The sequence below is a fragment of the Babylonia areolata genome, chromosome 20 (assembly GCF_041734735.1).
Source record: "Babylonia areolata isolate BAREFJ2019XMU chromosome 20, ASM4173473v1, whole genome shotgun sequence".
Taxonomy (NCBI): Eukaryota; Metazoa; Mollusca; class Gastropoda; order Neogastropoda; family Buccinidae; genus Babylonia; species Babylonia areolata.
In genome coordinates, this window is record NC_134895.1 from 56,273,819 (window position 1) to 56,289,357 (window position 15,539).

Genomic DNA, 15,539 nt, shown 5'->3' on the forward strand with positions numbered 1-15,539 from the left:
GAAAATGTGGATTGGGAGAGCAGTAGGGATGTCTTTTGAGCTGAAATTCTACAGTTGAATATTTTGATGCAAAGTCAGTTGTTAACTTTACAGAGAGCTGAAGTCCTGGGTTTGCATTGTCAGGAAAAGTTTTGGAAGGTTTGAGAGAAACCAGCTTTGTTCTTGAAGGTTGTGTAATGTTTATCAAACAAGTGCTAGATCATTCAGTGGTGATGTTCATCAAACAAGTGCTAGATCATTGAGTGGAGATAGTCTGAGGTTTGTGTGATGTTTATCAGACAAGTGCTAGATCATTGAGTGGAGACAGTCTGAGGTTTGTGTGATGTTCATCAAACAAGTGCTAGATCATTCAGTGGTGATGTTTATCAGACAAGTGCTAGATCATTGAGTGGAGACAGTCTGAGGTTTGTGTGATGTTTATCAAACAAGTGCTAGATCATTCAGTGGTGATGTTCATCAAACAAGTGCTAGATCATTGAGTGGAGACAGTCTGAGGTTTGTGTGATGTTTATCAAACAAGTGCTAGATCATTGAGTGGAGACAGTCTGAGGTTTGTGTGATGTTTATCAAACAAGTGCTAGATCATTGAGTGGAGACAGTCTGAGGTTTGTGTGATGTTTATCAAACAAGTGCTAGATCATTGAGTGGAGACAGTCTGAGGTTTGTGTGATGTTTATCAAACAAGTGCTAGATCATTGAGTGGAGATAGTCTGAGGTTTGTTTGATGTTCATCAAACAAGTGCTAGATCATTCAGTGGAGATAGTCTGAGGTTTGTGTGATGTTTATAAAACAAGTGCTAGATCATTGAGTGGAGATAGTCTGAGGTTTGTTTGATGTTCATCAAACAAGTGCTAGATCATTGAGTGGAGATAGTCTCAGGATTGTGTAATGTTTATAAAACAAGTGCCAAATCATTCAATGGTGATAGTCTGAGGTTTGTGTAATGTTTATAAAACAAGTGCCAAATCATTGAGTGGAGATAGTCTGAGGATTGTGTGATGTTTATCAAACAAGTGCCAAATCATTGAGTAGAGATAGTCTGAGGATTGTGTGATGTTTATCAAACAAGTGCCAAATCATTGAGTAGAGATAGTCTGAGGATTGTGTGATGTTTATCAAACAAGTGCCAAATCATTGAGTGGAGAGTCTGAGAATACTAGTAGAGAAATTGCTTTTTTTTTTTTTTTTTTTTTTTTTGTGCTGGCTTTACTATGTTAGTAATGGTGTTTAATTACTCTTATATAATATCACCATAAAATGTTAGCTCCTTACTGTATTTATATTGGTTAGGCTTTGACAACTTTATTTTTTTTGATCATGTATCATGTATCTCACTGTTACCATAATCTCATAGTGATGTTGGTTGACGGCTGTGAATATGTCTTGGTTGATGATGGTTGGTTGACGGCTGTGACATGTCTTGGTTGATGATGGTTGACAGCTGTGACATGTCTTGGTTGATGATGGTTGACAGCTGTGACATGTCTTGGTTGATGATGGTTGACAGCTGTGACATGTCTTGGTTGATGATGGTTGGTTGACGGCTGTGACATGTCTTGGTTGATGATGGTTGGTTGACGGCTGTGATATGTCTTGGTTGATGATGATTGGTTGACGGCTGACATGTCTTGGTTGATGATGGTTGACAGCTGTGACATGTCATGGTTGATGATGGTTGACGGCTGTGACATGTCTTGGTTGATGATGGTTAAGGCTGTGACATGTCTTGGTTGATGATGGTTGGTTGATGGCTGTGACATGTCTTGGTTGATGATGGTTGGTTGATGGCTGTGACATGTCTTGGTTGATGATGGTTAAGGCTGTGACATGTCTTGGTTGATGATGGTTGGTTGACAGCTGTGACATGTCTTGGTTGATGATGGTTGGTTGACGGCTGTGACATGTCTTGGTTGATGATGGTTAAGGCTGTGACATGTCTTGGTTGATGATGGTTGGTTGATGGCTGTGACATGTCTTGGTTGATGATGGTTAAGGCTGTGACATGTCTTGGTTGATGATGGTTGACGGCTGTGACATGTCTTGGTTGATGATGGATGGTTGATGGCTGTGACATGTCTTGGTTGATGATGGTTGGTTGACGGCTGTGACATGTCTTGGTTGATGATGGTTGGTTGACGGCTGACATGTCTTGGTTGATGATGGTTGGTTGACGGCTGTGACATGTCTTGGTTGATGATGGTTGGTTGACGGCTGTGACATATCTTGGTTGATGATGGTTGATGGCTGTGACATGTCTTGGTTGATGATGGTTAAGGCTGTGACATGTCTTGGTTGATGATGGTTGGTTGACGGCTGTGACATGTCTTGGTTGATGATGGTTGACAGCTGTGACATGTCTTGGTTGATGATGGTTGGTTGACGGCTGTGACATGTCTTGGTTGATGATGGTTGACAGCTGTGACATGTCTTGGTTGATGATGGTTGACAGCTGTGACATGTCTTGGTTGATGATGGTTGACAGCTGTGACATGTCTTGGTTGATGATGGTTGGTTGACGGCTGACATGTCTTGGTTGATGATGGTTAAGGCTGTGACATGTCTTGGTTGATGATGGTTGACAGCTGTGACATGTCTTGGTTGATGATGGTTAAGGCTGTGACATGTCTTGGTTGATGATGGTTGATGGCTGTGACATGTCTTGGTTGATGATGGTTGACAGCTGTGACATGTCTTGGTTGATGATGGTTGACAGCTGTGACATGTCTTGGTTGATGATGGTTGGTTGACGGCTGACATGTCTTGGTTGATGATGGTTAAGGCTGTGACATGTCTTGGTTGATGATGGTTGACAGCTGTGACATGTCTTGGTTGATGATGGTTGACAGCTGTGACATGTCTTGGTTGATGATGGTTGGTTGACGGCTGACATGTCTTGGTTGATGATGGTTAAGGCTGTGACATGTCTTGGTTGATGATGGTTGACAGCTGTGACATGTCTTGGTTGATGATGGTTGACAGCTGTGACATGTCTTGGTTGATGATGGTTGGTTGACGGCTGACATGTCTTGGTTGATGATGGTTAAGGCTGTGACATGTCTTGGTTGATGATGGTTGACAGCTGTGACATGTCTTGGTTGATGATGGTTGGTTGACGGCTGACATGCCTTGGTTGATGATGGTTGGTTGACGGCTGTGACACAGTGTTCCTCTTTTTTCTCTTGCTGCAGCATCGGTGTGTGAGCATTTTCCTGGACAAGAAGACCAACACACCCACGGGGTTTGCACTGGGCAGCATCGAAGGTCGGGTGGCCATCCAGTATGTCAATGCCACCAACCCCAAGGATAACTTCACCTTCAAGTGTCACCGCTCCAATGGGACGTCCAACAATGTGCAGGACATTTATGCTGTATGTGTTTTTTGTGTGGGTTGCTTGGTTGGTTTTGTTTTTCTTTTTTCTAAACGCGTTTTTCTATTTTCTGCATGTTTTTTTTGTCTTTTTTTTTCACTTTGATATACTCATAGTTTTATTACATGAGCATTCCAGGAGAAACAAACAGTAGGTGACACACTGTATCAGTTGACAAGGCAGCAGAGGAAAACAAAAAATTACGTCATACATACATTGGTTGACTTGTCTTGTGATGCTGTGCTCATTGTTGTCATCTGTCAGTGACAAGTGCAGAAAATATTGATTTTAACTTAATAATCTGCTTACGTGTTCAAAGTTACTTTAAACTGTGTTGTGGATGTTGATTGGCTTTTGTGTGTAATGGACATGAAGCTGTGAAACCATGGATGATGCATGGACCATGGACTTTTTGTCCTAATATATTTTGTTTATTTATGTTTCAATGTTTTTACCACAGAACTCACTTCTTGGTCACCATCTCATATAGACAGTGTACGTGTGGGTATGTGTAATGTGTTATGATTGTGGTGATGTGGGTGGTTATGATTGTGGTGATGTGGGCGGATACTGTATTTCTTGTCACCTTTCCATGTCATCTTACTGTAATGAAATTGGCAGAATGGTTGACCTTTATCTGTCAATACAGTGTCTGTGAGAGTCTGAGTTTGAATCCTGGTGTGTAATGAAGTTGGCAGAATGGTTGACCTTTATCTGTCAATACAGTGTCTGTGAGAGTCTGAGTTTGAATCCTGGTGTGTAATGAAGTTGGCAGAATGGTTGACCTTTATCTGTCAATACAGTGTCTGTGAGAGTCTGAATCCTGGTGTGTAATGAAGTTGGCAGAATGGTTGACCTTTATAATCCTGGTGTGTAATGAAGTTGGCAGAATGGTTGACCTTTATAATCCTGGTGTGTAATGAAGTTGGCAGAATGGTTGACCTTTATCTGTCAATACAGTGTCTGTGAGAGTCTGAATCCTGGTGTGTAATGAAGTTGGCAGAATGGTTGACCTTTATAATCCTGGTGTGTAATGAAGTTGGCAGAATGGTTGACCTTTATCTGTCAATACAGTGTCTGTGAGAGTCTGAATCCTGGTGTGTAATGAAGTTGGCAGAATGGTTGACCTTTATAATCCTGGTGTGTAATGAAGTTGGCAGAATGGTTGACCTTTATCTGTCAATACAGTGTCTGTGAGAGTCTGGGTTTGAATCCTGGTGTGTAATGAAGTTGGCAGAATGGTTGACCTTTATAATCCTGGTGTGTAATGAAGTTGGCAGAATGGTTGACCTTTATCTGTCAATACAGTGTCTGTGAGAGTCTGGGTTTGAATCCTGGTGTGTAATGAAGTTGGCAGAATGGTTGACCTTTATCTGTCAATACAGTGTCTGTGAGAGTCTGGGTTTGAATCCTGGTGTGTAATGAAGTTGGCAGAATGGTTGACCTTTATCTGTCAATACAGTGTCTGTGAGAGTCTGGGTTTGAATCCTGGTGTGTAATGAAGTTGGCAGAATGGTTGACCTTTATAATCCTGGTGTGTAATGAAGTTGGCAGAATGGTTGACCTTTATCTGTCAATACAGTGTCTGTGAGAGTCTGAATCCTGGTGTGTAATGAAGTTGGCAGAATGGTTGACCTTTATAATCCTGGTGTGTAATGAAGTTGGCAGAATGGTTGACCTTTATCTGTCAATACAGTGTCTGTGAGAGTCTGGGTTTGAATCCTGGTGTGTAATGAAGTTGGCAGAATGGTTGACCTTTATCTGTCAATACAGTGTCTGTGAGAGTCTGAATCCTGGTGTGTAATGAAGTTGGCAGAATGGTTGACCTTTATCTGTCAATACAGTGTCTGTGAGAGTGTGAGTTTGAATCCTGGTGTGTAATGAAGTTGGCAGAATGGTTGACCTTTATAATCCTGGTGTGTAATGAAGTTGGCAGAATGGTTGACCTTTATCTGTCAATACAGTGTCTGTGAGAGTCTGAGTTTGAATCCTGGTGTGTAATGAAGTTGGCAGAATGGTTGACCTTTATAATCCTGGTGTGTAATGAAGTTGACAGAATGGTTGACCTTTATCTGTCAATACAGTGTCTGTGAGAATCTGGGTTTGAATCCTGGTCTCACCCATTCTCCTAAGTTTGACTGGAAAATCAAACTGAGCGTCGAGTCATTCAGTTGTGACAAACCAAAGTTGTCTTTTCAGCATGTTCTTTGCGCACTGAAAAGAACATAATCAAATCAAATCAATCAATCAAAAACACTTTATTAATCCACATGGAAATTAAGTTGTGCAATCACAGGCTCATTGTAAACGCTGGCATAAAATCATGCGCAACATAAGAAGAGATTAAAACTAGTCAAATAAGAATTCCCAATAGCTGACGATATACTAACCCCCCCCCCCCCACCCATCCCCCCCCACACACACATACTCATGTTAAGACAATAGGGTATTGCACAACAATATTAACAAATGAAAACATCCAACAAAAAAAGGGTATAAGATTACTAAAAATGACATGCGCGCACGCACTCACACACACACACACACACACACACACACACGCACGCACACACACGTTAAGACCATAGGGTATTGTACAACAATACATAAATAAAAACATCAAGGGAAAAAATCGTATATATAAGTAAAATGCACACACACACACACACACACACACGGCTACATAAGTGATGTTCTCTGGCAAAATTCTGAAAAAGAAACCCATTCTGACAGGTACACAAACATTTTTATGCATGTGCTCAAGGCCTGACTAATCGTATTGGGTTACGCTGCTGGTTAGGCATCTGCCCAGCAGATGTGGTATAGCATGTATAGATCAGCCTGAACGCAGTGATGTCTCCTCGCCTGAACACAGTGACGTCACCTTGAGAAACAAATTGAAACATTGTTGTGAAATGGCCTTGTCCTTCTGTTGAACAGGTGAATGACATCTGTTGTGAAACGACCTTGTCCTGTTTTTGAACAGGTGAACGACATCTGTTGTGAAACGACCTTGTCCTGTTGTTGAACAGGTGAATGACATCTGTTGTGAAACGACCTTGTCCTGTTGTTGAACAGGTGAATGACATCTGTTGTGAAACGACCTTGTCCTGTTGTTGAACAGGTGAATGACATCTGTTGTGAAATGACCTTGTCCTGTTGTTGAACAGGTGAACGACATCTCTTTCCACCCTGTCCACGGGACCCTGTCCACAGTGGGCTCTGACGGTCGCTTCAGCTTCTGGGACAAGGATGCTCGCACCAAGCTGAAGACATCCGATCAGTTTGACCAGCCCATCACCACCTGCAACTTCAATGCGCAGGGCAACATCTTTGCCTACGCCTCCAGTTACGACTGGTCAAAGGTGAGAGCGAGGGAGAGTGGCGAGCGTGTGTGAGTGTTCATTTCCTTTAGAATAGTTCCCTTTTGTAGTGCTCAGTCTTCTGAAGTTTTACCAGTTTTGCATGGGCCCTCTTTGTGGTGCTTGATCTGTCGAGAATGGTTGATCATGTTAAGCTTTCAGGTGAGTACAATTTGATATTTAGAGTGAATGTGAAGGTGGCAACATTGGAGTGACAAGAAGTCCGCTTTGGAAACTGGCTCTCTGTCTTCCAAATGAGTGTTTTCATTGTGCTCTGTTGGGGACACAAAGATCATGATGGTAAAAGCCACACACACTGGTGTATAGAAACTGCCTTGTATATCCAGGACACGAAATTCACTGCAATAGCCACACACACTGGTGTATAGAAATTGCCTTGTATATCCAGGACACGAAATTCACTGCAATAGCCACACACACTGGTGTATAGAAATTGCCTTGTATATCCAGGACACGAAATTCACTGCAATAGCCACACACACTGGTGTATAGAAATTGCCTTGTACATATAGGACACGAAATTCACTGCAACAGCCACACACACTGGTGTATAGAAATTGCCTTGTACATATAGGACACAAAATTCACTGCAATAGCCACACACACTGGTGTATAGAAATTGCCTTGTACATATAGGACACGAAATTCACTGCAATAGCCACACACACTGGTGTATAGAAATTGCCTTGTACATATAGGACACGAAATTCACTGCAACAGCCACACACACTGGTGTATAGAAATTGCCTTGTGCATATAGGACACGAAATTCACTGCAACAGCCACACACACTGGTGTATAGAAATTGCCTTGTATATCCAGGACACGAAATTCACTGCAACAGCCACAGACACTGGTGTATAGAAAATGCCCAATGCATCTCAGTTACAACCCAGTTGAAGGCTATTCTATGAACTGAAGAATTTAAAATGCCACCTGATGTCATGTGGTTTTGTATTTTCGGAATGGTTTGGATCATTGCTGCCTTCCCTGCATATCATGAATTCAGTTTTGGGTCACAAAATTGTCAGATGACTGAAAAGACAGCAAGGACAAAGCCTCGTTTTTTGCACTTATTTGATTGCATTTATTAATTTAAAACAGTCTTTTGCAAAAAAAAAAAAGAAAAAAAAAGGAGGGGGTGGGGAAGCAGAAAAATGTGTGTTTGAAGGTGGGGGGAGGGGGCAGACAGATGATTAAAGAGTTGTAGGATAGGAGGGGTGTGTGGGGAGGGGGCAGACAGATGATAAAAGAGTTGTAGGATGTGGTTCGTCCGTCGGGATCGACGAGGACCATCTAGTCATCCTGGGGGTGGGTGGGTTGGGCTCTGTGGGTGCACAGATGACTGGTCAGGCCAATCCGCGCCCGGAAGGTTCTGACGCAGTGTGGACAAGGGATGGTGGCGGCTGTCAGGGACTTGTTGGCACTGCTTTTCCTGGCCTGTCTGTGTTGCTCTGCTGCAGCGATTCTGTTGGCCTCACAGGATTTGGCGCCTTTGTGGACAGCTGAACGCCACTTTGGTCTGTCCATTGCATTCAGCTCCCTTGTGTCGTGGCTGATGTTGAAGGCCTTCAGAGAAGCTTTCAGAGTGTATTTGAAGCACTTCTTTTGGCCTCCATGGGAGCACTTCCATGTTGGAGTTAGCCGTACAGCAGTTTCTTGGGGAGCCGGTGGTCTGGCATGCGAACTACATGGCCTGCCCAGCGCAGCTGGGCCTGCATCAAGATGGTGTAGATGCTGGGCAAGTTTGCACGAGTGAGCACCTCTGTGTCAGGGATCTTCTCTTGCCACTTTATGCCGAGAAGTTTTCTGAGGCTGGTGGTGTGGAAGTGGTTCAGCTTTTTGGTGTGGCGTTTGTAGACCATCCATGATTCACATCCATAGAGCAGTGTGGTGAGAACTATGGCCTTGTATACTTAGAGGTTCGTCTCCAGGGTGATGCCTCTCCTGTTCCAAAAGTTCTTATGGAGTCTGCCGAAGGCAGCACTGGCTTTGGCGAGTCTGGCATTCACCTTGTCGTCGATGACAACTGTGCGAGAGAGTGTACTGCCCAGGTATGTGAACTTGTCCATTGCGTTCAGTTGTTGCCCGTTGATGAAGATGTTTGGTTCAACGTAAGGCTTTCCTGGAGCTGGCTGGTGCATCACCTCAGTTTTCTTTGTGCTGATTGTGAGGCCAAAGTTGTCACAGGCAGCAGAGAACTTGTCGACGCTGTGTTGCATGTCAGCTTTGGAGGCAGCGTTGAGAGCGCAGTCATCAGCAAACAGGAAGTCGTTGACGGTGTCTGTCCTCACCTTGGTTTTTGCTTGAAGCCTCCTGAGGTTGAAGAGTGAGCCATCTGTGTGGTACCTGATGCCAATGCCTACGTCAGCGTCGCTGAAGGCATCTGTCAGCATGGCTGAAAACATGAGACTGAACAGGGTGGGGGCAAGAACACACCCTTGCTTGACTCCGTTGGAGACAGGGAATGGTTCTGAAGTCTCTCCGTTGTCTTGGACTCGGGCCAGCATCCCATCGTGTAGTTGCCGTATGATGGTGATGAACTTTCTGGGATATCCGTACTTCACCATGATTCTCCAAAGGCCATCTCTGCTAACAGTATCGAAGGCCTTGGTCAGATCAACATAGGTGGAGTAAAGGTCGGCGTTCTGTTCCTTACACTTCTCCTGGAGCTGCCTGGCAGCCAACACCATGTCGATAGTCCCGCATTCTTTCCGGAAGCCACACTGGCTCTCTGGTAGGAGACCTTGCTCAAGGTGCACTATGAGACGGTTGAGTAGCACTCTGGCCAAAGTCTTGCCTGTGACAGATAGCAGGGATATTCCACAATGGTTGTCACAGGCCTGACGATTTCCTTTGCGCTTGTACAGGTGTATGATGGAAGCGTCTTTGAAGTCCTGTGGAACTGCCTCATGCTGCCAGATGAGCTGGAACAGCTGATGAAGCTTCTCAGTCAGCGCCATACAACCTTCTTTGTAGACCTCAGCTGGAATGGAGTCTGAGCCAGGGGCTTTGCCATTGGATAGCAGACGGATAGCTTTCTGGGTCTCCTCCAAAGTTGGAATGGCATCCAACGACTCACTGACTGGCACCTGGGGGAGTTGGTCGATGGCTTCATCATTGATGGTGGAAGGGCGGTTCAGCACGCTGTCAAAGTGTTCAGCCCATCTCTCAAGGATCCCGTCCTTGTCAGTGATTAGGGTAGAACCATCAGCACTGAGGAGTGGAGCAGATCCGGAGGTGGTGGGACCATAGACTTCTTTCAGGCCGTTACAGAAGTTGTTCATGTCATTCCTGTCTGCAAAGCCCTTATCAGCTTTGTTGTTCAACCAGGAATCCTGCATCTGCCGCAGCTTCAGCTGGTTGGTGCTGCGTGCGCTCTTCAGTATGTCTTTCTTTGACTGTGACTTGGGATTTTCAATGTGGGCTGTGTAGGCTTGGCGTTTGTCTTCTAGCAGCTGCTTGATCTCAGTGCAGTTCTCATCAAACCAGTCTTTGTGCTTCCTGGCAGAAGGCCCCAGGCACTCCATGGCAGTGTTGTACACCGTCTCATGCAGTGCGCCCCATGCTGCCTCCACATTCTGGTTGCCCAGCACGGTGGACTCAAGGCGTTCCTCCAGGGTGTCAGCAAAGCTCTGCTTGATGTTGCCTAGCTCCAGCTTGTTGACATTCAGGCGTTTGGGTGCTTTCATGCCCTGAGGCCGTCTCTTGGGCTGGATGCAGAGGTTGAGCTTGGAGATGATAAGGTGGTGGTCTGTCTGCGCCTCGCTCACAGAGTTGACCTTCTTCTGCCAGTCTGGTCTCACTTAAGGCAGCGATGTCGATGTTGTACCTGGCTAGTTCACTCGCAATGAGTGCTGTGCGTCTCTGTGGTCTGGCTGAGTCGTCTCTGTCCAGAAGCGTATGCACGTTCCATGTGGCAATGGTCAATGGGGTGCTCCTTGTTTTCTTCTTTCTTTCCTTTGTGTTGACCGCTTGAGGAAGGTCCCAGTCAGCCGCGGTATGCTGACTAGGGTGGTGTGGAGCAGGCAGTGTTTAGGGCACCTTTGCTAGCCCCTTGCTCATGCCATGGAGTGAGCAGTGCTGTCCTGAAGAGGGCTGCTCAGTCGCTCAGGGGGCTGCAGATCTCCACCGCTGCTCCAGTCAGTGAAAAACAATCCTATGGCCTGAGCCGCCTGTGTGCAGGTCCGCGGCTACCACTGCCAGTGTACCCACACCTGTCGCTTCGTCGCTCGCCTGTCGTAACAGGGCTTGGGGAAAATGATGGTATGGGATGAAGGATGACTGATGACTTGCACGATGACTTTGTTTATAGTGAGGAGGAGTTGCGCACTGTCGACCTCACTCTCTTGTCCGAGACTGTCTGTATCCAGTGGCAAGATGAGGTCAAGACGACTGGAGATGGAAACGGATGCAGTGGATGACCAGGATGTCCTATGTGCCTCATCCTGCCCACAGCACTCCACAGTGCTCTGCTGCAGCCGCCTTCCTCTCCGTAAAACCATGAAGGTTTCTTCCGCTGAGTCCGCCGGATCCAGTCTTCACATGCTTGGATAGACCAGCCCTAACTCACCGAGGGTTTGAGACCCGTCAGCTACCCTCACCTAGTTTAGCCAGCCTGTCAAAGCCGTTGCCCGGGGGTTGGGCGCTGCCGCATGCTAGCAGCTTCTAGGACCCATAGGTGAGAGCTGGGTGCCAGTGGGGACCAACAGAGGACGAACTACTCACGGAAGAGCATGACAAGTCCCCCCTCTAGAGGTACTACCCCTCCCGTGCACCCCCTAACCCCCAGTTGTAGGATAGGAGGGGGGTGGAGTGTGGATGGAGTGGGGACAGATGAGTTGGAGGATAGGAGAAGTGTAGGAGTATGGGGAGCTGATAAAACATAAAACTATTTTCATGCTTCCACCTAAGAAAGAGCACTTGATAAAAGAAATTGATTTTTTTTTTTTGATTTGTGCCTTGTTGTGATTCAAAACTGTCTGATGTTTAGTACACAGACAACAGTAAAGATGGAGACATAATTAAGATATGGTTAGTTTTGGCTTTTTGACTTGAGTTGAAACCATTGTCATTGTGATTGAATTGACTGCTCTGTACCCAATGCATAGATTACAATAAAGATAAATAAATGAATTTATCTTTACTATAATCTTTTAAAATGTGTTTAGGATGGTTTTTAATGTGGGTTGAAAACATCGTGATTGAGTTTCGTGCTTTGTGAACAATGCTTGTATTTGTGTTAGTGCTGACAGTGCCAGGCATGTGTATTATGCTGTTTTATTAAAATGTATTCAGTTAAGGATGCATTTTGATATTGGTTGAAAATACTGTGATTGAGTTTCATATTCTGTAAGTAATGAAGTTGTATTGGTTTTAGTACTGATTGTGTCAGTCTTATGTTTGTATGTTGTTCCAGGGACACGAAGGCTATGACCCACAGAAGATGAAGCCTCATATTTTCCTCCGCTCATGCTTTGATGAGCTGAAGCCGTCCAAGAGATCCTAAACACATCTGGTTCCAGGACTCCTCTTTTTCACTCCTGGTTTTTGTTGATCAAAGGCACTGTGTTGTACAGAAAACTTCTCTGTCACAAACAACTACTGTTCAGTTTCGGCTACATTGTTTTCATTTTCCAAACCAGTCATCAGTTCTAGTTGGTATATATGTGTGCATGGGGGTATGAGATTGTGCAGTGATACTGACATGGCCAGATATTGATTGTCTGGAATTCTAGGGTAGAAATAACATACCTAGTTCAGTCATTGAAATTAGTGAGTGTTCCTTTTCTTCAGTATGCCTTTTAGGAATGCAGAGAGTGGGTGCAGATTGAGTGGAAAAAAAGGTGTGGGTGCTTTTGAGAGTGTGTATATGTGTGTATATAATATGAAAGTTTGGAATGTAACTAATAAAAGAATTATTCCAAGAATTTCTTCACTGTAGTTTATGGATAAACATTAGCTTGCAAGATTTTTTTTATTTGGATCATTTCATTGAGAACTTTCCTCACAAATGTTTCAAGCTTCAGAGGACGAGTCATCAGACATGTCGCCATAATCTCAAGGCTTAAATTTGTTTCAGAAAAAAAGTCTTCTCTAGTCGTAGATTGAAACTTAACTTCCAGAAAGATATCCATTTTGGTTTAAACAGTATTTTTATGATCATATTTTTAGTTGGAACATGCCACAACCATCACAGTTTTAGTTATAAATATGACAGCAGGAAAATCTTATCTTGTACAGATCTTGTCTTGGATATCCATTCTGTTTAAGCTTGACTGACAAAATTGATGATTGGCATCAAATGGTTTTGAGTTTTTTCTTCCTTTGTAGAGGCTGCCTTGTCAGAAATGGTTTGAAATCACATGAAGAAAACATCAAGTGCATTTTGACGCGGTTTTTTTGTTGTCATTTTACATTCACACTTTCTTGTCAGTTCAAACTTGTGGACCATCTTTTGTGAAACTGAGAGTTATGTGAAATATAAGATGATGATGTCACATAGTGTGGAAGTTGTTGTTGTTCACCTGATCAAGAATAAAAAATGTGTAGTATTTTGATGTTTTCTTGTGTTACCTTGTGCAGCCTGATGAATTAAAAAAAAAATTCTGGTCTGTGTCAGTGTGTGTGTTGTTCAGCAGGAGGTCGATGAGGCTCTGTCTTCTGCAGCAGGGAAGAGCTTTGGAAGGCTGCATTGGACTGACTTCCTCGTGACAGTGCAGTAAAGCCTTGTTGTTCAGCAGGAGCTCGATGAGGCTCTGTCTTCTGCAGCAGGGAAGAGCTTTGGAAGGCTGCATTGGACTGACTTCCTGATGACAGTGCAGTAAAGCTGTGTTGTTCAGCAGGAACTTGATGAGGCTCTGTCTTCTGTTAGTGAAGAGCTTTGGAAGGCTGCATTGGACTGACTTCCTGGTGACAGTGCAGTAAAGCTGTGTTGTTCAGCAGGAACTTGATGAGGCTCTGTCTTCTGCAGCAGGGAAGAGCTTTGGAAGGCTGCATTGGACTGACTTCCTGGTGACAGTGCAGTAAAGCCGTGTTGTTCAGGTTGGAAACAAGGGCAGGGGATGATCGGAACTGGAACTGTGAGGATGGGAGAGATTTACAAGCGACTGCCGTGTAGACGTCGTTCTCATGAAGGCTTGTCATTGAACGTCTTTCAGTGCTTTTATTGAAAATGAATTGCCAAATTAAAAACATGGAAATAAAGCATTACTGAATGGGTTTGCTTTGTGTGTGTGTGTGTGTGTGTGTGTGAACTGTCAGAAATGACTAATTATGGCTTCATTCTGTGCATGTGTGTGGACAATCAAAACATGAGTAAATTCTTTTTGTGTTGACAGTCAAAAATGATTTAATAGGGTCAGTCTGTGTTTGTGTATTTGTGTTAGTTCAATATATGGAGACATTCAAAATCAACTAGATGGGTTCATTGTGTTTAAATGCTGATAGGTACATGTGTTAATTTTCTTTGACCAAATGGTTTCACCCAGTGCATATGATGTTAACAGTATACAATGATGAAAGGTTTCAGTCACTGTAACTACATAGGCAGACAGCAAAAAAGGACTAAAATAGATTTATTTTGTGAGTTGACAGTCACAAATTACTAAATTGTTTTTTGTAATGTTTGTGTTGATGGTAAACTTTGAGTTGAGTTCATTCTTTATATGTGTGAGTGATTGCATTTTGAGGTAGAAATGACTGAAGGGTTCTTTCTTTCTCTGTGTGTGGTTGTCTTGATGGCCCAAAACGACAAAATTGGTTCACTGTCTGTATGGATATTTGTTCATGTGTTGACAGTAAAAGAAAAATAGTGAATGCATTTATTCTGTCTCTGTTGAAGAGAAATATATTGTGTAATGTTTTCACATGCTTTCTGAGAACACGTCGTAAGAAATGGAGAAAGTTTATGTAAACTGTGGGCTGTAAAATAAGACTCACTTTTGATAAGAGGTGTCGCATACGACAAAGCCTGGAAGGATGGCCTCTGGAGAAGCTCCAGAAGAGTGGTGTGACTAGCTGTATGTACCAGTGGATCTCGCAGCAATAGGAAGGCCCAAGTCCATGTCAATGGAGCATACAGTCGGAAGAAGACGCAGAGAAAAGTTCCTCAAGGTGTCCTCAGTCGTACACTATTCCTTGTCTTTATCAACGACTTTGTCAAAGGTGTGCCACGCAAAGTCCACGGAGCCATCTATGCAGACGATCTTGTCCTATGATGCTTGGAAGAACACCTCACAACTGCTAACTACAGACTACAGCAGGTGCTGAATGTTCTCGAAAGCTGGACAAAACAGTGGCTGGTGACAATTAATGCCAAAATGACCACTTACACTGTTTTCAGCCTCTCACCCAAAGAACTTAAGGCCAACCTGCACATCAATGACAAACTCATGCTTGCTGAGAACATCCCCATGTACCCGGGAGTCACTTTTGACAAACGCCTGACGTGGAAGAAGCAACCAGAGAAAGTAGAATCAAGAGCAAAAGTACGATTTGCCCTCATGAAGAAGCTGGCAGAAACAACATGGGGTGCAGACAACACGACCTTCAGGAGGCTGTACACTGGTAGAGACAGGCCAGTGCTGGAGTATGGCATGACTGCATGGGACACTACGGCCAAGTACAACTTTGAACGGATCAGCAAGGTTCAGAATCGAGCTACCCGTATCATCACAGGGGCCATGAGGTCTACGCCAATTCAGGAACTTGAAACCATCACAGAGCTCCAGCCCTTTGAGGACAGCAGAGACACCAAACTCCTCACCCAGGCTGCCAAGTTCAAGA

General features: G+C 44.1%; 1 protein-coding gene across 2 annotated transcripts in view; it reads left to right on the top strand.

Moving 5' to 3' along the window:
• LOC143294755 (mRNA export factor-like) overlaps window positions 1–14,428 on the top strand; it is a 37,048-nt gene extending 22,620 nt beyond the window's left edge. The window contains exons 9-11 of one of the 2 annotated variants that reach the window (XM_076606226.1): window positions 3,190–3,369; window positions 6,540–6,734; window positions 12,172–14,427. In XM_076606226.1, coding sequence (XP_076462341.1) covers window positions 3,190–3,369; window positions 6,540–6,734; window positions 12,172–12,261 — 465 coding nt within the window. In that variant the 3' untranslated portion in view covers window positions 12,262–14,427. Of the gene's footprint in view, window positions 1–3,189; window positions 3,370–6,539; window positions 6,735–12,171 lie in introns of both variants that reach the window. The other variant, XM_076606227.1, reaches the window with a different exon arrangement.
• Window positions 14,429–15,539: the final 1,111 nt, after the last annotated feature.